At 39.5% G+C, this 27,121-nt stretch overlaps 1 protein-coding gene across 1 annotated transcript; it reads right to left on the bottom strand.

Annotated features, from left to right (window-relative positions):
• Positions 1–3,382: 3,382 nt before the first annotated feature.
• Positions 3,383–22,544, bottom strand: tead3a (TEA domain family member 3 a). Its single transcript, XM_051424968.1, has 16 exons — positions 22,536–22,544; positions 20,466–20,534; positions 19,975–20,033; positions 16,134–16,375; positions 10,777–10,841; positions 10,020–10,082; positions 9,853–9,915; positions 8,618–8,629; positions 8,090–8,200; positions 7,942–7,985; positions 7,793–7,854; positions 7,569–7,702; positions 7,297–7,467; positions 5,726–5,866; positions 5,469–5,621; positions 3,383–5,350 (listed from the first exon to the last, which is right to left on the bottom strand). The coding sequence occupies exons 1-16, from the start codon at positions 22,542–22,544 to the stop codon at positions 5,237–5,239; spliced, it is 1,512 nt and encodes a 503-aa protein (XP_051280928.1). The 3' UTR covers positions 3,383–5,236.
• Positions 22,545–27,121: the final 4,577 nt, after the last annotated feature.

Below are 27,121 nucleotides of genomic sequence, written 5' to 3'. Positions count from 1 at the left end.
TAATAACATTTCACATATTACCATACTTTGTTTCAGAGTGAATGCCACCACTACATATGAGGTGCACAATGGATTCAGAGAACAGCAGCTTATATTCCAGTTTATGATGGTTCATCAATGCTTTAAAAAAAGAAAAAGTGTAACTTTGACTGAAGTTTATCCACCCAAAATCTGACTTCTACAGTAACATCTGAGATAGTTTAATAGACATAATACACTTATAGTTTTGTGTGTTAAGAGCAGGGATTGGTGAACTATTTCTCTCCATAATTACTGAGCTCCATATCCATTAGAAAAGCCCAATCTATTGATGTGCTCATGTTTCGTGATACTAATGATATCATACCCCTGCTGTCTGTCCTGATTCACTCCATAAATCTGCCGGGTACAATTACAACAACTTAAAATGTATCACAATATGGAGTCCCAACAACTGCAACCTGAGAAACATATTATCTGAAATATACAAAAAATACTAATCAGTGACAATAATGTGCACAAAGGAAACACATTTTTATGGTTTTGTCTCCAAATCTAACTCTCAGAACTTTATTTTTTATTTATTTTTTGCCGCTGTCTTTCTGGAAAAAAGTCAGAATCTTTTTATTTTTAAAAGACAAAACATAAAACAACTCAAAGCGTACAGAATATTTTCCCCTAAAATGCAAAGAAAGCCACAGAAAAGCCACTGAGCTAGATCATCATGGTTTTTAACTCCAAATCGCTTTGCATGCTTCAGTCAGATACCCTGCACACTGTTGTCTCTGGGTTGGATTAGGCTGGACTACTTTTTATTATGTGATATGTATCCAGGGAAATTGCTGAGGACAGAGTTGAGACAGGTCAGGGCCTGAGCAAGTGCAAGGTAACCTGAGGAGACAACAAAGAAACAGAAGGAATCTGAAAGAAACAGACAGAGATCGATGAGGCAAAGGAAAGACAGGACGAACAGAGAGGGGGGAAGAAAGTAATAATACGAGCACATGTCTAACCTGATCATTTTGGCTTAGTTTCTGCAGGTGACATTTTCCCACCACACCCTTTTACCTCAACCCTGCTGAGGTAATAAATGAATGTCATGCGTGTAATGTACCTGTGATGTGTGTGTGTGTGTGTGTGTGTGTGTGTGTGTGTGTGTGTGTGTGTGTGTGTGTGTTTTATGACAATGTAAGTCAATTGGTACATCCCTACCAGAACTTTTATCTGAGAGAGGCGAAGAAACCTGAATCAGACCTTTGTTTGATCTACTGATTGTGTAAATTCCTCCACCGAAGTGAAAGTATAGGCTCAACACAAGGCAGTAAAGTTTGATTAGACTTGATGTCTTAAAGGCTAGAATGAAAAAAGACAGATCATGTGTAGATTTTAAACCAGATTGAAGAGATATTAAAGTGACTACAATGTGAAACTAAAACCTTTATGAGTGAGATACAGCCATGAACAACCTATTAACTATGTTAGCTATATTCCTGCACTGCTGTGATGCCCGCAGGCTCATGTGGTACAAACCACACCCAGCCTGAGGGATTTATGTGTGTGTGTGTGTGTGTGTGTGACTGTTCACAACCTGCAGTTTTGGCAGCATGGCATTGGTAAGTCGAGCCTTGGCAGACAGATAACACTCTGACTAATGTCTGCTAACAAAAGAGCCAAAACAGTGGGTGTGAGGAAGTGAACAGATGTACAGGTTGTTCATAACCTTGACAACGTTACACCTAGGACATCCGTATGAAGCCAGATGTCACTCTACAGCTGTGCCACATTTTCTGCATGCTTGGGCCATGTTGTTATGTTAAAATAAAAGTTAAAATAAAAGTTAAAGTGCTCAAACACCTCAAATCCCAAGCAAATGGGTTGCATGGAGTGAGCATTGTTAGAACCACTTTAGAGTTTGGACGCACAGACGCACAGAACATGTGTCAAGTCATACCTAATAAAACCATATAACTACTCTTATGACTTACACATTGTATATGTCCCTTTGCCTTGGAAAGTTGCCAACACATATATTTACCAGAAGTTGGAGCTTTCAGGTTTATTCACAGGCATACACACCCACACTATACAAGTATAGTTTATAGGCTTAAAAAGGATGTGTGTTATATTTACATTAAGACATATATGTGGCGTAATCTGGACGGATAAGACAGCTTTGTTGTTGATAAACATAAACCTTTGCCCTACACAAGCAGTGCAGTATTGTGTGTAGAATCTGTAGCCTAGTAGTAGAGAAAACACAAAATAATCTAATCCTATAGCCATCAATTATTTTAGTAAAAGAAACACCAAACAGAAACAATGAATTATTTAAAGTCACACATCAGTCTGTTTGACCCTTGTATATTTGTTACAGCTATTATTTTTTTCTTCAGTATTGAGAAATCATAACATTAATTGCTTTCAGTACAGTAAACTGTGCTTAAACATATAAACTGGCTGTTGTGTGAACGTAACACCAACAAGGTTATCCAACTGTGACAGGGAGGCCTGGTATGTGTGAGTGAGTAAAGAGACACAATGACTGGGTGAGGGCATTAATGTAAGTATGTCAAGGTAAAGACTTGAGATGACAGCTCTGTATCACACCAGACTCTGAACTCATCTATCCACAGGAACAACTTCTGTAAAAAATGAAGTGACAGCACCACCTAGTAGGCCAAATGAGAATTGCAACCTACGTGGCATTAACTTTGTGTGTATGACAGAAAGAGTATAATTCATCCGAGATAACAAACGTCATTATAACTGTCCAAGCGGCTGTAACGTTGTGGAAAACCTGACTACTCAAGTCCCTATAGACCTTTTTCACAGCAGCCATTTTGACATGAAATAGTGGGGTAAACACTGGTGTTACCAATTACACTAATTGGGTTCTGTACCATTTAGTGTAGCAAAGCCTTTCCACTGAGCCAACATGCACAACAGCAGGCCCCTGACTCTGTTTGGCCTGAATGAAACAGAACCTTAATTAGTGTCATTGGTAAAACAACTATGTTTACCCTAATGTATTAGTTCAAAATGGCTGCTGTGAATAAATTGCTACTGTGAAGACAGAAAGGGGGAAAACATACAGGAGGAATAGGTATTATTTCACAGCACTCAGTCAAAAAAAAAACACCAAACAGGTGGGGACTGAAGCAGCTAAATGGAATTCATCTATTTATTTTCTCATTTACACATGTGCTTTTTTTCCTATGGAAAAGGCCTAAGGCTAAATATTGTTTTGATAGTAGTGCCTTAACAATGGAAAACATTGGGGGGGGATTTAGACCAGAAAGTGTTTTAATTTATTTTCTCATATTTTGTACTCCAAAAGTATTGAGGATGATTTCTTCTCTCATGCAATTGTTTAAATGTTATTATGAAGACTCTAAAGGCTGCATAATTGCAAACTGCAAACACCATGTGATTTTATTGGTACAGCATAAAGGCACAGATTTAATTCACTGAACATACTTGACCAAAGGAGTGATGAGGCACAGCCAACCAGAGTACACAGGAAAAATAAAAGAATAACAATTTTGGCTGACCAAACAGTGAATATGGTTATTTAAAAACGGAACCAGTCGGCTCTTACTTTAATGATCAAGACAAATCATTGTCACCTTCCACATGGTTAAAGATAATCCTGCCATGAGAGGGCGTGATAGAGTCAAATAACATTTACTATATAAAAAAAAATGCTGGTAGCCACGTGTACCAGAAACCAAAAACATTACATAGAACAAAAGAAAAAAAAAGCAAGTGTAAGCTGAATAATTTGCTAGTGTTATCAGGCAAAAATCTACCCCAGTGCACTGTGGGTGACCTTAGTGTGGTCTGTACCATACATAATTTTGCATACGTCGAAAATGACACAACCGGAACACCCATCATGTATGATGTTTACAGTAACACCTCTAGCTGTGCTGGTAAAATACAAAAAAGATAATTCATCTTTACAAAAACGAGTCTATTTATCTTGTTTTGGCTTATAAACAGTACCATTACAAGTGTAGTGTACACATCCTATACATCAGTGCTCCTCAGGTTAAGGCTTAATGAACCAAAGCACATTCTTATCCCAACTCACGTGGAGGTAGAAATACTGCAGCAAGCCCACACACAGTCTAAGTAAAAACAGTTTGTGTCAATTAACAGTAAAGATAATTCTTTCATTCATAATGCTGCTGACACCCGAGTGTGAACTGAATCTGAAACTGATTGTGAACTATTTTTGTTTCCGAAGACAAGTGAGCCAAACCTCCTTGAGATTTGATCAAAAGAGCTTTCCCTCCACATCCTGTACCACTGGAAACCTTTAAAACAGCAAATACACCTAAAATGATGGCTCTCTTTACACTCCGACACTGTTTCAAATATAAATACAGCTTTTATGTCTTTACATGTAGTGCATAACATTCTGAGAAGAGGTGTACTTTCTTTCGTATAATCCTTAGCGTTTTGATCAAAGTAACTGGAGATCATGATTCCACACTAAGCAGTGAGAGGAGACACCATTATAGGCTCATTCAATTCCTACGTTACAGAGATACTAGAAACTGTAGAAGAAAGAGTCATTGTGGCAGAGTTACATTAACACTGATTAAATGATTTGTTTGCCAACCTATATTTAAACTCGTCTCACATCAGTCACACCTATAAGTAAATGCATATGCTTAGAAAATTCCCTGGAAATGCTCATATTCATTCATATGATGCATGTTATCAGAATATCACATCTTAAACTTCCTCAAATGTAGGTTAGGCCTTTTGCTGGTGTCTTTTATGATGGTTTTTTTTATGTCAGTTAATGAAATCTCTAAAAAATTTAAAAGAAAAGTCTAATACATACAATAAACTGATATTTTGATGCTGACATTGAGAGATGTGCACAATTAGTTTCACAGGGTAAAACATTTCTGTGACTGAATAATTACATTGTATAACATCACAACACTTACTCATAATTAACGCCAAGAATGATAACACGTCTTGTCAAAATCTATAGAAATTAATTCCACTTTAGTGTTTAAGTAACAGGATGTTGTTGTTGAAATGTGTGCATAGTTTGATGGAAATGCATACACATTAAAACAACAGGTGTGACTACAGTGTGACTGTTGGTCTATTAAAAACACATGTGTTTAGAGTAGAGGAGTGGGGATTCTGTGTGTTTGAGCAGGAAATAGTGTTTATGCTGTATGTATCAAAAAAAAAAGTCTGTGGAGAGTCTCTGCATGCACGAAATGTGCTGCTAGTCGTTAACTAGTCGATAAACGTGGTACTGTGCTCCGTGTTCACTAGTGGACACTTCAAACACAAAGGCGATGCACAGCAGAGTCTCCTGAGTTTCTCTGTTGGACACCACCTAGCGAGAGACAGGAAAAAAAACATGGAGGTCAGGATTTAATAATAAAACATAGGAACAAACGCAGTCCAGAGATAGACGTAGGAGATGACAGAGGTGCACAGACACACGCACATACCTGTAGAATGGTGAAATTCTCCAGTACACTGTTCATCATGTATTTCTCCGGCAGGTGTTTGAGTTTGTGGATGAAGTTGATCATATATTCACACATGGGCGAACGATGGATGCGGAACACATACTTCCCTCCTTCCATATGTGCATATTCAGTCTGAATGGGAGGAATACACACATGCATATCACAGTTAAATCACGTGTTAATGTGGTCTGATATGAAACCATTCATGCACATAAGAAAAGAGTTTGTTTTCTCACCTCAACCTTCTCTACCACCTGTTTGCCAAAGGAGCAGACCTTTGTTGAGACACTGATGGTGATGTTTTCTGTTCCACTGTACTGGCTGCTCACTCCATAGAACACGCCAGAACCCTCCTCAATGTCACTGCTCAGGTCCGCCTGAGACATGCCCAAAGATGAACCATGAATGTTAAAAAGAGACAGAAAAGTAGAGGAAAATCTAAGGAAGCCAATACCAAAGACACAGACACCCATCATTATGTATTCCAGCACACATCAGGGATCAGGGTTACTACTGTGACTCTTCAGGCAAAGGTTCAGAATTTTCCTCTGGCTTTAAATCAGTAAGTCTCAGCAAATGCTCTAAACCAGTGTTTCTTAAATGAGGTACTTTGGAGTACTGCATGGGGTACGAGAAATTTTTCATATATTCATTATTCCTAAAATAAATATATTACACATTCAATTAAAAAATGTCAATGCAAGTTTGATAAACCACAATTTATATACAGTACTGCCCTTTTCAATGCAGTCGTTAACTGCCGTAACTGCAATAACACCTCCAGAAAAGAGTTTGGTCATTGCAGTTGCCTCCCTATCACAGAGAATGACAAAGATTCTCAGTGAAGCACACTTCCATGTTTCTCACTAAATTTTAAGAGCAAATTATGAAAAATGACGCAGTTCAATGCAACTATAATGCTGTCTTAGTGTTATTGCGTGATAATAAAAAAATAAGGTTTACCATTAATTTAGTGATAGATTCTAAACATTATGTCAAGTATTAGTGTCTTTACTAATAAATGAGGTGCTGGATTGAACCTCTTATATATAGGCTTTTTTGAACCACTGCTCTAAGCAACACATAAAAGAACTTAAGGTGCATTTCTTGTGTGTCACAATAGTTAAAGGTTCCCTGTGGAGTTTCAGACCTGTGGTAGCACTATGGATCTATTTTTCTATGAGTGGGTGTCAATTTTGTTTGTCTTATGTGAGTGCACAAAGATACAGCCTTCCAGTGGCTTCACACTATTCCACTGATCAACAAGAGGAGCTAACAAGGCATGGCGAGAAAGAAGACTGACTGCAGGCTAGTAAACATGGATGTAAACAATGCAGGATTTAAAATACTTTAAAACTCAGCTTTAAAAATGGTACAAACAATGCACTTTGGTGCTTAACACTGAATGGAAACATAACTTTTGTTTGTTTACAACAACCTTAACTCCAGAGGACACCTTTAAACAAATACTGTTTAACAAGCAACTACCAATGAGGAAGTAATTTCCTGTGTAAACCCCTCCAGCATCACATTGACTTTACTTCCCCCGTGTGGTGTATCACGTTATAACATCAGACTGTAAACAGAGCGTTGTAACACCAACTTAAACCAACAATTTAAGCAATGACTAATAAAATCTGATGTAAAGGCTAAACTGCATTGTAGTATCAAAGTTGTACAATTCAGCAATGATCTCCTGACATCTTGTGATAATTTATCAAATTTGTTGACTTGACTTTTCTGCAGCATGCCTCTCAAAATTCCAGGTTACTAAAAAAAAAAATCTAATCTGGTTTTGTGTACTGACCCAGAACTTGACGAGGAAGAATGCGTTGTGTGGCCCTTTTTCATACAGCTCCTTAAGGCCTCCTTTCTTCTCAGAAAACTTGTCGTAAATCTGCCTCACATCTATGGACTCCAACACAGGGTCATTGTACCCTGGGTTTGATGGGCCAATGTGTACGAAAAGGTGTTTATACTGTAGGAAAGAAAGAGAAGTCATAAGAAAGAGCGGAAAAACGAGGACAAGTTTTATTTTTATATTTTATTATGTATTGTTTATCGTCTGGATGTCTGTACCGTCTCCCTGTCTCTCTGGGTCTCCAGGAAAGCAGAGTACTCCAGTAGCCGAAGTTTTGCTGAGGCAATGGTTCGGTCTTGCCATACAGGAGCTGTTATAGCTGCAGGGCGTGGGGGAGGCAGGGGCTCATAACCTGCCAAACATTTAAACCAGAAAAACACAATTAACATAACAATAATCATTGCTAATGACTAAAAAATAAAAAGTTTGCGTTCGAACTTACTGATAGCTGCAGGGACAGGGGCTGGTAGTGTAGTGTACGGTGGCTGTGCAAAGGGCTTGATGCTGTAAAAAGTGGAGTAGGAACCCAAAAATGAGCAACTGTACCAGTTCTCTCCAATTTTAAACAAACAAATTGCCAGTGATACTTACTCCTGAGAATGTCCAGGCTGTCCTGGCATAGGTCCGGGCCAAAACTAAACACAAAGAAAGAAGGGAGACAGAGCAGATAGTATTACTCACTTTTACCCTGTGGGTAGAAAAGAACAGATGTGTGTGTGTCTGTGTGTTAGTGTCTCACTCTGACTGGTGGAGGGAACGGAGTCTGGGGTTTCATTACACTAGCAGACACAATCTGAGCTGATGAGAGGTTGGCTACTGTCTGCAGTGCCTTGTCTTTGGATACCTGGTCCTGAATGAGGAAAGACAAAGTAATACACAATGATAATGCTCCATCTCGAAGAATCCAGTACAATTAAGGTTAAGGTTCCAGAGTCAGCCAACCTTCAGTCAGCCAATTTAGACAGCAAGCCAGCCAACATGTTATACAGTATTTCAGCATGATGCAGTAACTACGAGGGAAGACAGGACAGAGTGCAAAGCAAATACATAAGGATGCCAAAGCAAGAGGCACACCAAGCTAGCAGGCTAGGAGAGCTAACTGGAGCCATCACCAGTAATTAACTAAAGCCACTAAAAACAAAAGAATAATGAGCAGGAGTTTGGAGTTTGGCAGTAAAACTCCATTGTGGACTAGCAAGTAATGTGATGCCAACCACAAAGCACAAAGCCTGAAGCAGAAAACTGTAGTTGTATAACCAAAACTTACCAAGTTCATGGCCTATGGCAAAGAAGACACATTATTAATTAACTTCAGTACATTCAAAATAAAAGCAGGTCACATAATCACTGTTAGGCAACAAGGGAAAACACCTTGCTAACCACATATAACTATTTTAAGGGACTGCACCCCAAACCTACATTGTCAAACACAGTCATGCTAAGCTAGTAAAAAAAATCTCACATTGACAGGACAAGCTACATCATATTAATCTATACTGACTATAAACTGACATATACCAGGAAATATACTGGCCTTGAAATCTGAACACGTTACTCTCCCCAAATGTCTATTAGAGAGCAGCAATTTAATGCCTTTGGTGCAAAAGTCAAAAAGAACCTTTATTACAGGGCATGGTAAAACCACAAGAAAACGACTTAAACAGAAAAGATACAAAAGGACTGAGGGAAATTTCTTAGAGCGAGAACGTTGAGATCAGAAATGATTTTAAAAAAGAGAAAACTGTCATATGTGCACATGGATGAGGTGCACATTAAAAACTCCCTGCATGTCTGTGTGTATGTAAGCATTCATGTAAAGTACTACAGCCATGCACATGCTTAGGTAAACCATGATGGCTACTGAATCTAATGCAATTATATGTCCAAAGCCACACGCCTTTTAACTGAAATAAATAGATCAACATTACTGCCATGCATTACAAGAAAAACCTCTTTTCCAGATATTATGATACACAAGCACATTCTAAACATCTGGCTTTTGCACTGAGCAACGGCATCAAAATTGGACAAAAAGCAAACTAGTGAGACCTTTAAAGCATACAAGTAGCCTGCCATTCCATGTTCCCACAGCCATTAACACTATCTCAGAGCCCTAATGATGGTATTACAATCACATACCTAATTATTTGGGTGTTCCAAGGATCCTGCCTTAGATGGCTAAAAGGATATGCAACACTTTCTCCTTTAAATTTGTCTATTGTTAATGAAAACAAAATGATGGCCGAAGTTAACTGGTTAGAGTTCTTGCAGTCCCTGTAGCCATGACACGTAGTTAAATTTTAGATTATGTGTACGTCAACGGTGGCAGAACCCTCCATGTACGTACGTATGGAGACTCCTCTTGTACGTACAGTAACGGAGAAGCATAAATCTGCCATAAGCTCTGACAAAGACAAATTTGGTGATTTAATGGGTTAAATTGGATTTGGGCCACATGCAAAGCGAAGCAGCTAGCATGGTAAAGTCAGTGAGAGTGTGTACCTTGAGCTTAGACTGAATGTCACGCGACTTTCTCTTGGCCAAGACTTGCAGGTGACTAGAGACCTGACGAAAGACAGGATGAAGGAAAAAGGAAAAGGAAAGGGAAAGGAGAAGAAGAGGGGATGTGACTACAGAGGGAAGGGAGAGTTGATTAAGCGGGCACCCACCTTGATGCTGGTCTGGTATTCTCGTACCCTCTTACGTGCCAGAACCTGAATATGACTAGACACCTATTGGGCCAGGGTTACCCCCATGAAAAAGCACACATTCACAAGATCATTTAGCAATTTTAAATAGCCATGGTCCATTTATAATCACTTTAACAAGATGAATGGGTAAATGACAACAAAATAAACATATCATGAGGTACATAAGCTGCACCTAGCAAATTCTATTACATCAGAGGTCTCAGACTTGGCTTGGGGCCACTGCTGGTACTGTCATCTGATAGGACGGCCACTTCAATGTCAAGTATTAGAAGAAAGTGCAATGTTCTGCAACTATCTCCATTAATAATATCATACTTAACTAAAATAAAATGCAAACAGCAGTTCCTATACATTGTTATCACCATATCCTCTCATATCATTGTTATGCAGCCAAACAACAAATAAAGCCCCGAAACCTCCTCTCTTATTAACAGATTTCACACATTTGCGGGCACCTTTGACCTGTGCCCTTATTTTGCGTCAAATTAAATATATTTTTAAAAACAGAATTGTGTTTTTGATAATTGTATATGAAAGGGTAATTTAAACTAAAAAAAAAAAATCATGTGGGCTGGATTATATTTTTGACATCATGCCGTGGGCCAGAGGGAGGGGGATGGAGGGCCGGAAATGGTCCTAGGGCCGTCAGTTTGAGACCCCTGAAGTACATAAAACACATGTAAATGTTGCAGTCTTGAATAACATCTGTGCTTACCTGTTTACGTGTGCGCGTCTTCCCTGTTCGTAGCTTGATATAGCGAGCTATCAACTCATTTCGACCTAGAAATGAGAAAATAATGGAAAAATATTGGAATTGAGCACTTAAACCAAGGAATGGAGAATACATTGAATTTGATCCATTTGTCCAATAAGATTTGGAAAGTCTAGAGGAGCCATATGGGAATGGTGTTCCATTTAAATAAGTTTCTTTCACTGGGGGGGGGCACAAAACATGGTTGCTACTCAAATTTAAGTTCAGTCAATTGCCTCTGTTACTGCCGACCCTCAGTATCTTTATTATTATAGAACACCTAGCTGTTAGTAAATGGTCTGTTTATGCTGGTGACCCCGTCTCAAGTCTTGAGGCACGAAGGGCTGTATACTTTTTTAAAATAAAAATGGACAGAATCTGAAGTGTTCATAAACCAAACTGCACAATCTTTACCTTTTTACAAATTACCTAAAATCTGTATCCATTTCATCAACAGAAAATGAATGTTAAAAATCACGAAAGCCACAATTCTGTACCAAATGTAATGATGCTTGATGTTGAGTCAGTTTACATGTGGAGTTTCCAAAGGTTGTGCCATGTTTTCTATCTGTGGTACGTTCACAAAATAGGCCTGCATGTTTTTGATTACAGCACTCCACCAACTGGTGCAACCAATCTCATTTGTTCACTTAAACAAATACGAACCTAAAAAGGCAAAGATGGCAAGAGCATGACTGAATACATCAACATTAGGCCAAACTTAATCAGTACTTGATCTCAAGTCTACTGCAACACAGAAAACCACAGAGGCTCTATTTTGGTGTGTATCGAATAACATTCATCTTCTTAAGTGCAATCATATCACACCTGGCAAGACCCTGAGTCCTCCACGTTTTTCAGCCTAGGGGTCGCAGTGACATTGAGAATATGGCCAAACGTTTGTTTAGGTTGTACTAAATTCAGAGATCAGGCTTTGGTATGACACCAAAGAAGATAAAGATAGATGTGGATATGTTTTCCATCCCCAGAATGCATTTAAAAAGGTAGCCAGCATTATATGAAAGTTTAATGGGACTGCACTTTTAGTGTGTATGTGTGAAGATGGTAGGGTTCGCATAAGTCTACCGCATTCCCACATACACACACAATTACATGGACAGTCAAACTTTCAATTTCTGTGTCTGTATGATACCCTCATTAAAAAGGTCAGCATGTGTTAATTTAGTCAAAATTTGGCCTTGCTCAATGGCAGAGCTCTAAAGTAGAGGGACAAGTGCTGAGAATGGAGGGGAAAAAAGAGAAGAGAGGTCATCATATATAGTTCTAAAATGCGGTCACTACATACTGCATGGTCAGCGCTTTCTTTCTCTGCCTCCCCCAGCTTCAAACCACACCTGATGATCTGCTTGTCTCTAATTGTAACTGGTGAGCAACTCACTATTCACTCTGCTGCAGATGTCAGAATTAGAGACAGGCTTAAGATAAAGGTGGCTATATGAAGCCTTACGGATAGATTCCACTGCTGTAAGTATTTAATCACGCAAACAAATGCTCTAATATCATCAATATCATCCTCCTCCTTTCTGGGAAGTGGTGCGATGCTGTAGGGACTTAGCTCACATCAGGCTGAGTCACATCAGCTTTGTGGAGTTACCAGAACACAGAATTCCCCCAAAATCAACAGGAGGGGCTGACTCAGACCCAGCAGTCTGCTCCAATTCCCAAAACAGGACACATGCATTTCCCTGCAGCCTATCACTACTCTACATATGGCCAACTGCTTCTTCATTAGAAGTAAGGTTCCACTGTAATATGTGAGAATTACACCTTGATACCAGAACACGAGGCGCACTGGAAGATGAGTTAGGAAACATTACATACAATTCATGTTAATTAATCTTTCCTTTTCTTCTTCATCTGCCAAATTAATGAAGTGTTTACCCATTTGATTCAAAATGAAGATTACAGAATTTTCATTAAAAAAAAAAAAGAGAGATAAAGAGAATCAGACAGTGGGCCGGTGAGACGACAAAACTAAACACACTGGAATTTAACTTTATTTGGTCATTATTTCAATAGGGTTACGCAATTAAAAACCGCAAAAAGTAACTGCCAAATATCAAGCATATTTCACTGAGGACCAGTGGAGTCCGACCTTCTCACAGAAGGGTGTGAAGAGGCCCCGCCAGATTTCTGTTTGACAATCTGAATGAGCCTGTCTTTGACCCGAGTTGAGTCAGTTCCCTATGTAAATCGACACCCACCCTAAATGAATTCAACCACATCCTCACAAAAGATTTGATTTAGTCCCGTATTTATCAAACTGCTAGAAGTATAATTTGAACTTTGGAGTGAACTTTTACTCCTATCGCAAACTTAACAATCAAAGCTATTCGTCAAATGTCTTTGGAATGCTTTTAAATTCAAGAGAGCTCCAGCAGAGTAGAGTAGATCCTAGATGGCTGCAGAGGAGATATGATAACACATCTTCTGAGACCTTTTTTCTGGCTTGCAACCCTTCAGATGCAGAAAAAACACAAAATGTTTTAGCAATCATTAACAATGACAGGGTAACCAAAACTAATCAAGAATCCACATTGCATTTTAGCGAATTGAAGGTCAGCACAGTGGCATCAGCAAGCTCTGGTTGGTTTATTTTCCCTGCAGCTCAACCTTCTAATTTCCAGGGTCATAGTTGAAGTGTATTGAAAGTATCAAGTTAAAAATGACCCATGTCATAAAACAACTCCTCTCTAGCAAAGTCTCAACAAACTAGCACCTATTACCCATCATGATACTAAAATATCATTTAAACAAGTAGCCTCTGTTTTATTTGTGTCACCCTGTGAGTGCAAGAGCAAGTGATCCATCTGCTGATCATCCTTATTTGGGAATACATGCTTGACACTATAATCCAGGGTGACGTCATGGTAGTAACATACTATATAACTGAGCGCAAAGACAGCACAGAGACTGGAGCTCAATTACGGCTGGCCTAGTTTAGCAGGAGGTGAACACTCACATGGCTTGAGGTAGAACTGATTTAGCATATTATAAAATTCTTAAAATTAGTTTTAATGTCATCTTCTCCTGGTTTTAACAGCTACACTAAGTGGTGCAATTTTCTGAAATTGCCTGATCCAGTTAAGTGAAATGAGTTGATTTCAGACAGGAACTGTAATCCAGGAACGCTCTGCCAATTTTACCAGTTGTTACCATGTTTGAAAGGACGCACTGGCAATCTGCCAATATAGGACTATAGGGAGAGTAACAAGAGTCTGTAACATCTTTTACATCTTCTGCTCATGTGTGAAGAAAAGCAGTCACACTTTTAGTGAGCACATAGAAGATTAAAAAGTACACATACAGTAATTCATACATTTTCAAGTTTTTCACAGTAGTGTATTAAGAGGCAGTGATTCAAAAGTCTGGGGGTGGTTTGACACTTGTTTGAAGACACCAGCGGGTTAATGTGAGCGTGGGTATTATGTTCAAAGTGTCAGTGCAACTTTCCAACGTGTGAATGTGTGTAGCAGTGGGACTATCCTTGTTTATTGAGACGGAAGTGGGGGTGGTCAACACAGTGAGCCCACACTTCCACAAAAGGAGAAAATGCCGCAATGTTGAAACAAACTTTTCCCTTTCTGTCACATCGGATCACGTATCCCGTTTCCCTCACCACACACACACACACACACACACACACACACACACACACACACACACACACACACACACACACACACACACACAGAAATGCATGACACAGGCTGTCGTAGACAGGAATGATACCCTCAAAAAAAGAAAAACAAAACAAAAAAATTCTGGGAATGTTGGGTGCTAGCCAAAGCCTTCAATAAGGTAGAAAGAAACGGTCAAAATACATCAAAGCTCTACTCACAAGCAGCGCTCTGAACAGATCCTAATGAAAACAAACAGTACAACACTGGTTATGCAGTACTGTAGACTAGGGCTGCACAATATTGGAAAAAAATCATTTCTGCAATATATATAAAAACAGAAGAAATTAGATAGAGATCAGATACATGCAGTGTGTTCTTCATATACAGATATACAATTATCATTTCATTCGGGTAGTTAAAAATTCTATCCTCAAAACCACCCTCCTTCTACCGCACTTGGTTCAGCTCTGTTTACAGACAAGTGATACAGACTGCAGGCCTGCAAGGGGTGCACTTGATCAGTTTATCAAACAACATCAAAAACAGGCAATGCTTTTCAGGTAGTGGTAGGCGGCTAGTGGGGCCTGCTTTGGTTTGATAAATTGATGAAATCCACCCGTCCACCACAGCACACTGGGAACTGATCAAACTGTCTGTTTCCAAGAACCCTTAATTTCGCCTGAATTATGTAATATCAGACAGACCTTTCCTGTAGATTACTCATGGAAAATCAAAACTGTGCAAATTTTACTGACTTACTCAGTAGCAAAAGTGTTTTAGCGTTATTTTTCTTGGTTGACCAGGCACGTCTTGCAACGTGACCATTGCACTTGAACACAGTGTAAGGTCAATGCTGGAATTATATATTGTGCAACCCTACCATTATGAATTAGTAACTACAGCCCAATCAGAGCTGGAACTAGAGCCCTTAAGCAGTCAAGCAACTTCTTAATATGATAACCCTAACCTGACCAGTAATGTCAACTTGCTCTATCCTTTGACCCTGTCAGTACTGGCTGCCCTTTGACCTCAAAGCTAAATAGCCCTCTCCCAAAATATCTGCGAGCAGATCACCTGGGCACAAACTAACAGGTCTTCACAAGAACGATCAATAACCCTCTGGGTTCCAAAGTGCACTCGGCGGATCACTACTGGCCTTTGAGGAGATTCCTTGGAAAAACAAACCACACCAGAAATAGTTTCATCATTCTGTAAAAGTTAAACAGTACAATTTAAAAAGGTTATCTCAACCAATTATTTAGAAGCGATAATCAACAACAATACAAAATCTTAATTTAAATCATCCATTGTCTTGCAGCGCATGCATACAATGGTATGTGGCCTTACAATTACTACGCATTCCCTTACGACATTGCTGCAATGGTTAATCAGCCAGACATCACTATAGAGAAGAACCTCCCGCAGTACAGTAAGTCATTCCCACAAGCTTAAGGCTTCCAATTCCAAATAAGTACTTAAAGTGGTCTTGTGAACTTTATAATAACCTTGCTATCATTACTGAAAAGAAGAGCCAAGCATAAAGAACTATAGTGACAAATTTTAAGTATCTAAGGAGGCATTTAACACAAACATGAAGACTTTGGCTTTTGAATTTGAGACTGGAGTAGGGAAGAGGTGGATTGGATTATGTCAGGACAGAAATGCACAGTTGCTCACCATACATCTTCCCCTCATCTGAAAGTATGATCTTCCTCCTGCCGCAGGGAGGGTATATGGCCAGAGCTTCCTGAAAGCTTTGCTCAATGTCTGGACTCCACACTCCCTCAGGGTCGCCATCCAATCCACGGTCCGCCCCGTCTGCCAGGCCTTCTCCATCGGCACCCTCCTCCTGCGCCCCGTCAGGGCTGCCACGGCAACTCCACTCCGACGCAATGATGACGGCTCCGGCCACAACACACCTAGGAGGCACAAGATGGGCATTGTAAAGAATTCAGTTTGCTATGCCTGAACTTCCTGTTCTGGAATAGTAGGCAGTTTACAATGATAACAGTAGCAGATTTAATACTCAACATTTTTAAAATAATGGTTCCTTTATTTCAAAAAGAGGTAGACGAAGAAAGCCTTCTCATTTAGCTGTTGACCGTTTTTTTGGACAACTGAAATGACAACGTTACAAGAGACGACGAGGATAAGGAGTTAACGCTATCTCGGTTAACATAGTTGGAGTGCAAATTTCACCAAATTCAATAATGATCGGGACAGAGCTGCTAATGTTAGTCAAATCTCTATAGACTCTAAAGATGGGACAGGATGCAACACTAGCTCATGAACATCTGTCACATCGATAGTCCCTCTGATTGGTTATTACCTGCAGTAATAAATCAATAATCATCAAGGTAAATTCCATTAAAATAGAAACAATACAAATAGCAATGCTCGTCATGACCCAGGTTTCACGCTGGATTTTCTTCCACATTAAAAAAGCATTACACCACAATATCTACCACAGTGTACGAGCAGAGAGCAGTATTTGTTTTGATAGCTGATGAATTGACACAAAAAGGCATCGCAATCAGCGAGGTTTAAAGAAATTAATGTAGCCGTCTCCTCTATGTTTTGAAAACACAGCGCAGCTTTAAATCATCTATTAAAGCAACATATACAAACCCTAAAGTGTATAGTCTGTGCACAGGTAACAATAAACAAAAGACATTTTTGTGGTTACAGATATTTCACCTCACCAGTGCACACCACTGCACAATAATAGCAGCCTAGATGTGTATTTTGTTTCTTGAATTGGTTAGCAAGGAAAGAATATGATCACCCTTCATCTGATTATGAAACAAACAACATGTTTCATTGTTATCCATGTGAAAATCTCTTCTCCATCTTAAAACCGACGGGCATTTCAAGCATTTTGTAAGCAGCATACATAAAAATCCTTCTTTTATGCTATGTTGGAGTGAGAGAAGTGGAGACACTCTAAGCAGCACAGAGCATGGAAGGAGGCCAACGAAAGCCTTGAAAATGCTGTTATCAGCACTGAACCACACATGTGATTATGCAATGAGATGCAGATTTAAAAGTACGAGAAAAAGGCAAAATATTAGAACCTGGAGTATTCAAGGCTAATTCTCAAGTATCTTAATCTAATGTGCTAGTGGAGAGAGAGACAAAATTCCCAATCTCTGTTTCCACTATCCAGCTTCTCAAATGTGACTAAGGGGCGCTTTTCAAAAACCAGAAAATATTATTGAATCCCACCGAAGTTCTTAATTTGTACTTGCTCACAAAAATCAAATCAAATCTGTGAGTCAACAAGTTTAAGAAAAGGTCAAGAAAATCTAAAGACTGGCTCTGCGCTTAGCTAATCTACATCACCGACATTGTGACGTATGGACGGGACCAGGATTAACTCGCGGCTGCCGAGAACGGTGACAGATGTCTTGGACTCCAAATGTCTTAGACTCCAAATGTCTCCACACTTCACCAAGAGCAAGATCAGATTCATCTGAAGTTGTTTACAGGGGGTATTAATAGCCCTGGTATTCAGGGTTAAATATCTGACAGGAAAAACGGCAAAATATTAAGCTTGCAAATGTATAAAGACGCTGACCATTGGCCAAGGTCAACGACGACACCACCAGTTGGTCTAGCTATTAAGGTTACACCCGTGGATGCAAGATGACAAATTGACCAGTCATTTTCCTTTGCTAATCATCCTAGAAAAGCTAGTTTAAAAGGCAGTACTTGAGCCATATGAACTTCCCAGAAGCCTGCAACTTTGCCTGCATAGGCCACATGAGGAAATTACACATTCTTTTGTTATTGTTGAGGATGCTCCAAGTCTCCTCAAACACAGGCACACATATGCAACATGAATGCTGCCTGGTGTGTAATGTTTTCCAGAGTGTGGCTAACATGGTCCCTGCCACATACGAACCACAGAGGATCAGTGTGGTCGCAGAGCTTTTCCTGCTGTGGTGGGCTTATTGGACACACTCTGCAGAGGGCCTTCCCAGTTTCAATCACTGCTGACGGGACTGTGCTGTTGCCATAGAGATCAGACAGGCCCTGGTGAGATGGTTAGGAAAGAGCAAAGCCTAAAAGAACAAGGGAGGGAGATACGACTGTCTTGAGAGTTTTACTGTGTGAGAAGTCAGCAACTGGGAAGATGTTTGTTTGTCCTGGCTGGTTTTTATTAACCTTAATGTTCTTTCTTTCTAAGGTTGTGTAGACACCCTGGGCCCTTTTACCAGCTCCAAGAAACGTACAAAGAATAGTTTTATCACCTTGATACTTCAAGACATTTCCTAGTTATATTAGAATATCTTACAAAACAGTTGTATAGACCTCTCTTGGGTATAACTAACCCCAAACATTAGTAACATCACTATATACAGTACAGTAGTTCCTGGGGTTAAATCTGAGGGGATCATGAGTTGATTAAATTATGTGGATAACTTTTTTCTTGAAATACTTGATACTTTCACCTATTCAGGCCGATAAAAGCCTTCAAATAAAACAATCGGATACAGAAATATACCACTTTGGTTGAACTACTTGGATCACACACATCGCTCAATCCTACAGGGTCACAAAATAAAAGCTGGGAACCGCTGCTATAGACAATAACTGTACTTTGTCTGTGAATGTTTTTTTTTTTGGCAAAACAATGTAAATTTGTTCACGCAAAATCCAATATGTCCTGACACGGAGTAATAACAATACATCATTACAATAATTTCCATATTTCATCACTCTAATCAACTCTCGGTTTGTGGTAAACACATGGCACGTACAACAGTTGGGTCTGTGGGACACCAAACAATGAGCAAGTAAAGTCAGTGTCAAAGCCAATACAACAGCTCAGCCATAAATTCTACCTTTACAAAAGGATAATGATGTTCTGTTTAGACTGACACTATTAGCTACGTATTAATTTACCTACACATTTATTACTGAGGTAGTAGTTTGCAGCGGTGTTAAAATGGATTGCATTATATCAAGGTGTTTATAACGTTTTGCCCAACCCATTTATAAATACTAAGTACGGCGTCAATAATACGTTGAATTAACACCACTCAAAAACTCTAAAACTGAACACTTTCAACTTTATAAACGTAGAATCTGCGACAGATCTGTTGTCTTTGATTGCAGTATAAAGTAACACATAAAGCGGGAAGGTTACCTGTAAACAATTTTGGCTTAGATTTGGACAATGCAGCTTTGTCATTTGCCAGTGTGGTGGTGATGCAAAGTTAGGACATTATGCACTAATGGCTCGCCAGTTTCAATATAGCTCCCAGTGGCCAAAAGGTCAGGTGTTTAGTGCAGTGAGGAGCCATTGAGCTAAATAAAGCTATGAGCTCAGCAAACACTGACAAGACACATGCACATTACGGGCTGCCTTCTGCTCCAATGGGAACAGTAGTGACAATATGGTCAACCAAGCTAGATTTCATCACAGTACTTTCAGATTTCCACGGCCACTTCAGCCGACTACTACTACTATTACTACAGTTACTACCAGTTTCTAAGTTACCATCCTACAGACCTTTTTAGAAACAGATAAATTGATCCGGCTTCAAGCACTCCAATGAACTTCTCTGAACCCTTTAAAAAAAAAAAAAAAAAAAAAAAAGGTCACATCTTACACCAATTTCTGTCAGGAAAGCTGTGCTGGAGACTAACAAAAGGTCTTATTTCTCCTCTTGACTTCTGTCGAACCAGTAAAACCAGTCTTTCACAGTACCGAGAAATGAATCCCATCTTGCTAGCATGTTAGAGGGGGGGGAAATGAAATCACGTTCAACGGTTGGAAGCCGTTTAGCCAACTGTGAGTTGGCAAAATCCGCCTTTGATCCAAAGTAAGGGGGGGAAACCGACACGAAACTGGGCCTAGAAGTTGTTAAAACACTGTACGACCACTTAAAAGTCTACGAAGAAGTGTTATTTACTCGATTTAAGCGGATGTAGTCCAGACAAGCCACTGATAACACACTCGAGCTGGCATGCTAGTTTGTTAGCTCGCCGTGCTAATAATACCTCAACAAACTCCACACTAAAAGTCCGAGAGACCTGAAAAGTATTTGCAATTACAGTACGACAAGGGGGCTAGGGGGGGTTGAGTGAATTACAGAGAAAACTCCCTGATAAACACACGAGGCTCTGAATCAGCAAAGCAGCGGCGGGGAAAATGCGAAATATGTCAAATATCCCAAAACTTTCAAGCACACACGAAGCGGAGCAGATGCTGCAGCATGAAAGTTGCAGCACACAACAAAGAAGTATCTGAGAGCGCACTCACCTCACAATGGCTTTCCTGCCCCGCTGTTACAGCCACACACTCCTCTTCTTGGAGACTTTGCTTTTCTACGGCAGGGTTGCTTTGGGAATCGCGGGTGTTTCCTCGGCAAAAATAAAAATAAAAAAACGATAGAGTTTGACAGGGGGGGGGAGAAAAAAAGGCGGAATGCCAAGTATGAGTTTTTGGTATGGGATCAACGCCGCGCGGAGGAAAACGCACAGAGGCGTGGCGTCGAAAACACGCGCACACGCAAAAGTTTTGTGGGTCCCAAAGCAAACTCCTCCCACGACATAGGACTGCTTTGGTGGGAGAGAGAGAGGAGGGAAAAAAAGGGGGGGGCTCCTGTTGATGTTATTGTTCTCTTTCACAAAATATAAACTAGATACTGTGTCTGTAGAGATTAGGGGGAGTTCTGCTCCTGTAACATGTCCTGTTCTAGTGATCCTTAATGACCCCCCCCCCCCCCCGCTCCTCTAATATTCAGCTTTTACTACATACATTGACTGATAGTGGCTCTCTGGCGGTGCTGGAAGAACTGTTCAAATCATTGGTTTAGGTTAAGTTAGTTAAATAATAGTATTATCAGTTAAAGGCGACTTAAAGTATCAAAAGTAAAAGTACTCATTGTGCAGAAATTGAATTAAATATAGACTGTACAATTGGATAATATTACATAATTCTGTAATTTGTCTACATGTGACCAATTTTAAGTACTTTATACACAACTGTAGTGTAATAGTGAAGCACTTCCTTTGTTTTAAAGGGTCACCTGTAGCCACTCAGAAAGGTGAATCACCTATAACCAACTGTGAACTATATTTAATGAAAAATATTCTTATGTTGCAGAAACCATTACCAGTTGGGACCAGTGGACAACTGGTTTTATGCTTACTACTTTTTTCTTTTTTTCTTTTTTTTTTTTTACTAATTTAAGAGGAAATGTGTTTGGAAACATGTGCCACTCAAACACAGTATCAACTGACATGATAAGGGTGGGTATGCTTTGTTTCCTGATCATAGGGCCCCGTCTTAAAGAGCTGGTTACAAGTGGCCATACACACACAGCAGGAGGTATTCAATGGGAAATTACAATTACAAAAATTAATGATTATTATTTTCACAACTCCAATATTTCCTGCTCTAATGATGTATCCACATCCTTCGCAGAAGAAGAAACATCTACAGTGTTTACATTTTATTAATTTATATTTATTTAATTTTCTTAGTTATGTTATTTTCTTACTTTCTGTGACGACGTCCCCTCTTATGATGTCACATATCACTGACACAAGATTGTGCAACTATACAATTCATAGTGACGTACCGGGACCCTGGGGGAGAGGGCTATTAAAGCTGCTCATAGATTCAAATAGGCTTAGGTCAGCCATGGTTAATGATTTACATCACCTACAGTATTATTCTACCATACTGACAAGGTGAGTGTAATTAGAGGAAAAGGCCCTGCTTATGCAGCTGTCGCGTAACAGTGATTCTATTGTAAAAGGAGATGTAATGGCTTCTGAACGCAATGTCACGAGACTGACAAAGAGACTTAAACCCTCTTATTCTCAACATGCCCCTCGACTGCTGACAATAAGCTCCTGTTTAATGGTACAGATTAAAGGCTGACATTGAATCCCGCAGGACTCCCGGTTACACCTATTGCCAGCAGTTGTCAGATCAATACTTGTCAGTGAGGTCTGATGGAAAACTCCCAACAATGTCACAAAACTGGTTGGAAAAATGTCGCTTGACATCCTTTTGGGCTGATAGTGTCCCTGCATATGGCCACTGGAGGGCAGTCTTACCATAACCATGGGCATTTCAGGGGCCTAGTAGGCCACAGTTGGCATGGTGCTGATTTATGACAACAAGCACATTTTTTTTCGTAAGTGAGTCTGTGAGTTCATGAGAGTTGCTCGGAACACAAAGGTAAATTATGTTGATAATAATGTCTTACTTGTACAGACAGAAGATGAAATATACAGTAGATCACAAATTGCCTAACATCAGTTGGATTTCCCTGGTTTCTTTTTGACATGTACAAACATGTCTTAATCTCAACCTGCCTATACAAAGTTCTTGCTCCTCCCCAGTGAGGTCTATGGCCTCAGTGGAGATCAGGTAGTTAGAGGTAATTCATTTTCTTTCACAGCTTCTAGAAAGAGTAAAGGAGGGAGGGATTTTTAAATTCAATACCTGTCAGAAATAATACATCTTGGCATTGGCATGAATTTTAAAGAGGCCAACTCCCTGCTTTTTATCATTGTCCTGTTCAAATATAGAAAGTACATGGGAAGTAAGTCTCAATCTATCTCTCTTATCCTTCTAGTACTTTCCACCTCTGTCTCACTCACTCGGGAACTGTCTGGAGGGCAGACTCATAAGGATTATTAATTCCATTCTCCAGAGTGGTTAAGCTGCTCTTCACACTGGAAAAAAAGAAATTGCATGGTCATACCAGTGCTCCCTCCCTTTTCCATTCGTCTTTGTCATCACCTTTGCATGACTTTATTATATTGATAATCAGAACTTGATATGATATAATACAATGGAACCATGATTATCTAAAGCTCACACATATAACTGCACTCGTTTGCAGTGTAAAGAGAATAACTGACCATCAAATCTTAACCCAGTACCTCTTGATGTTTCTTCTGCTAATCTTTACTTGGCTTATCTCCTATGTCTTATTTAGCCTACATCCTTCATGGACAACTGTTTTCTTTTCTCTTTATAGATAATAAATAAATATATATATACAATAACATAAATAAATAAATATAGTTTGCATTTTATATTAGATAATTTTGCACACTTAAGAGGAAATCTGGAGGAATACAAAAACAGCATGTGAAAAAAAAAGTGGGGTTACAGATCTTTTTCACAGCAGCCATTTTGACATGTAATAGTAGGGTAAACACTGGTGTTACCAATTACACTAATTAAGGTTCTGTTCCATTCAGGGCAAACAGAGTCAGGGTGCTGTTATTGTGCATGGTGGCTCACTGGAAAGGCCCTGCAACACTAAATGGTAAAGAAAGCCTTAATTATCATCATTGGTAACACCTGTGATTGTCCTACTATTTAATGTCAAAATGACTGCTGCGAAAAGGTCTATTCTTCAAGCATTCCCCTCTTTCAGGTAAAAAAAAAAAAAAAAAGAAAATGCACTTACACAGGCTTGCCACTAGATGGGGCACCTCATCTTCCTCGAGTGAAACCCGCACAAGATGGAAGTTTACAGAGCCAGTGACAGTGGACTAATCAATAATGAATTTTATTTAGGTCAGGCCCTTTTATCTGACGATTACTGACCTCTGTTGGTGAACAAGGAGCTGCATTTATGTATCGAAACATGTAGGACTACAAGCCAAAAAACAAATAAAAGTGTTTTGGAAGTCACATTTCTCAGCAGCTATCACAGTAGACACATTTATTAGGCTCAGTTAAATATATGCCAATCTTTAAATGCAAAATTATTCCTTTTTCAGGTAGGTCCAGACCCAGATTTGATCTCACACTGTTACTGGTGACCGCTTTAATGTCCAGGAGCCAATCAGAGCAAAAAACGGCATTAATCCACCTGTTGATATGTGTATGTAAGTGTGTATGGAGCCATTTTTAACTCCTTCAGGTCCTGGCAACGCCTCTCAACCAGGTGAGCATGAACTGTTTAGCTCTAGTGTGGGAATTATCAAAAGGTATTTTTTTCTTGTTTGGTTTTGCATTTTTAAAAGTACAAACGTTTTTTTTTTGTGAAGTTGGTAAAAGTCTGGTAAAACTATTTAAAAAGGTCAATCTATTTGCTTTTAGCCAGTAGCTGTCAGCTAGTCGAATCAATTGGAGAAGATTTTTTGTTGGGTCGGATTATTGTGTGTCAGGATCATTCGTGAATAAGCCTTATTTCTTTAATTACCACATCAGTAAGCTATTTTTGTCCTGAGCTAATGTTAGGTAGTAAACAAATAATAATAATAGACATATATAATGATATAATAATAATGATAATGGGCCTCTCACACGTGACTTCACACTTGACGTACTGTATTAACATTACTTGATCCACTGTAGGAATAAATGAGCAAATGTTATATTTAAATGTCTTCTTAAACAAACAAAAGCGACATTTGCATCAACATATGTTACAATATATTAATTTATTTCCCCCAGAAATGAATACTTTAGAAAATCGTTGGAATTAATAATCGTATGTATTCAGTTACTCAATAACTTAATGCACATATACTTATAAGGCGATATGTTTCATTATTGGACATTATAAATAAGTTATTCAACCACTGACAATGCGTTAGTAAAGGATTTAAACCCAATCATGTGGAATGCATATACAGCATTTTAGCTCCTAAATTAAAATGTGGACATATTTGCTGATAGTTATTTAAGAATGTCTAAGAAATGTGATAAGAAACAGCTGTGGAAATGTCTTCAAACAAAAGGTAGTTTAAGTAATTAGTGTAATTAGGCTCATTAACAGGGCATAATAAGCGAATTACAACTACAGTTTATAGACAATAATTATAAAATGATTTAGGCTACTTTTTCTGAAAAACTACTGCAACATTACAGTGTTAAAACCCCTGTGCACCAAGCTGAGGTAAGTAAATAAGTAACAATGATCCTCAGTATGTGTGTTCACGTGTGTGTGTACCTATTCAGTGAAACAGAAGGCCTGCTTAGTTTTATGATTTTAAATAATGTCAATATTTGCCTTTTTAAATGTTCTCCTGTGCATGTGTACGTCTGTCTGCACATATAAGCAACGGAGCTGCCAATATTATTTATACCAGGAGAAATAACAAAGTGAGAGTGTCCCTGTGTGAACTGGGTGTAACACACTGTTATCAGATTCAGCTGTCACACTCAGTTAAAGGCAGACTAACATCACAGCTGTGGCACAGGCAGCCTTTTGAAACTCTGCATGGTGTTTCCTGCAATGATTAGCTTGCATTTGACACGAGATCTGCTCTATAATGCTTCACTGTTGCATGTTATAAATGGTGAAGGAATGTCACAAACCGCTCTCTTCCTGTGTGCGCATGTTAGTATGAAATAAAAAACGGCCGCTGTGCATTCAGAGTACATCTGCCTCTGTACAGTACAGTCTAGCTGTGACTATATTTGTCCTCCCCTCCTTCTCTCTCTCTTGCAAGGGGACAGGAGAGTTGGACGGCTGCCAAAAGAGGCCGGCCCGCCATGCAGCTGAAACTTTTACAAGCCAAGCAGGAAGAGACACAGGGAGCGATCGAAGAAGAAAAGGAGGAAAAGAAAAAGTGAGAGAGACATCTAAGCTCCTTTCTTTCCATCTCCCTGTCTCTCTCCTCTCTGTGTCTGTCTGTCTCTCTTTCTTTTCTTATTCCTTGTTAAAGCCATACTGTATTTGCCCGCCTTCATTGGCAGGGGGTAAGTGTAAGGCTGGAGGACAGGACGGGAGGGGTGGGGGTGAGGAGAGGGGGGTACTTTGGGTTCAGAGAGTTCAGCTGAGGAGAGAAATAAATGCATAAACAACAAAGGAGACGTGACGTCAGGTTGAGGGGCTGTCCAACCTGCTGGCTGAATATGAGCCTCCATGGAAGAACCGGATTGTTCGCACCACGTGTGTGTGTGTGTGTGCGCCTCTGTACAGTATGAATGTGTGTGTGTCCATTGTCCTATCTTCGAGAAAAGACTCATGTGGAGTTTAAGCAGAGAAGCTGGACTATTGTGGTCTGTTTTGTCTTCGCGGTGAGTGTTAGAGGACTGGAGAACCCTCCTGTGTGTGAGTGTGTTTGGGCAGTTTGGGGACTCAGTAACTCAGGTATTACAGCAGCTGGAATTAACTGTGTCACCTACAAAAGACACAACAAGCTTTGTTTGTTATCTTGTGGTTGATGTGAGTTTTTAAAATGAGAGAAAGAAGTAGTTGTTTGCAATTTAATGATTAGAAGTATTACAGTTTTTTAAAATTACATACATTTCAAAATGATGTCAGCTCAGAAGTGACCTCTGATTGGTTGGCTCGGCTTGGGATACCCGCTCAAATGCCAGCGATTGGTCCGCACGCAGGCTATAGAAGAAGGTCCGACATTTATGAACAGATGGATTTATGTTCTCTCTCCTAATGATTGAGGTCATCTAGAGGCGACATCTCACTGATCCAAGATCTGCATTGGTGTTCAACTGTCCTGCTGGTGTGAGAAAGCAAAGGGAGACCTGGGAAAGATGCCAAAGACTGGGGAGGAAAAAAAAGTGACATTCTCTGAAATATCCACCCTCCTCGCTCATTGATTCATTTAGCTGAACTCCCTCAAACCCCTCCCACTTAGGAGGGCAGATATTATCCCCGATGGAGGGAGAGGACAAATTTACGGAAGGATAAAGGGAGACGCAGAGA

Source organism: Dicentrarchus labrax, unplaced genomic scaffold, assembly GCF_905237075.1.
Source record: "Dicentrarchus labrax unplaced genomic scaffold, dlabrax2021, whole genome shotgun sequence".
Taxonomy (NCBI): Eukaryota; Metazoa; Chordata; class Actinopteri; family Moronidae; genus Dicentrarchus; species Dicentrarchus labrax.
This window is presented reverse-complemented; position numbering and strand designations above follow the sequence as displayed.

Bases quoted from the DNA above. Each gene is read 5' to 3' on its own strand.
- tead3a (XM_051424968.1), bottom strand. The intron at 9,916-10,019 runs GTGGGTGCCCGC...GTCTTTCGTCAG, and splicing joins AATACCAGACCAGCATCAAG to GTCTCTAGTCACCTGCAAGT. The intron at 7,855-7,941 runs GTAAGTATCACT...CACTTTTTACAG, and splicing joins CAGCCTGGACATTCTCAGGA to CATCAAGCCCTTTGCACAGC.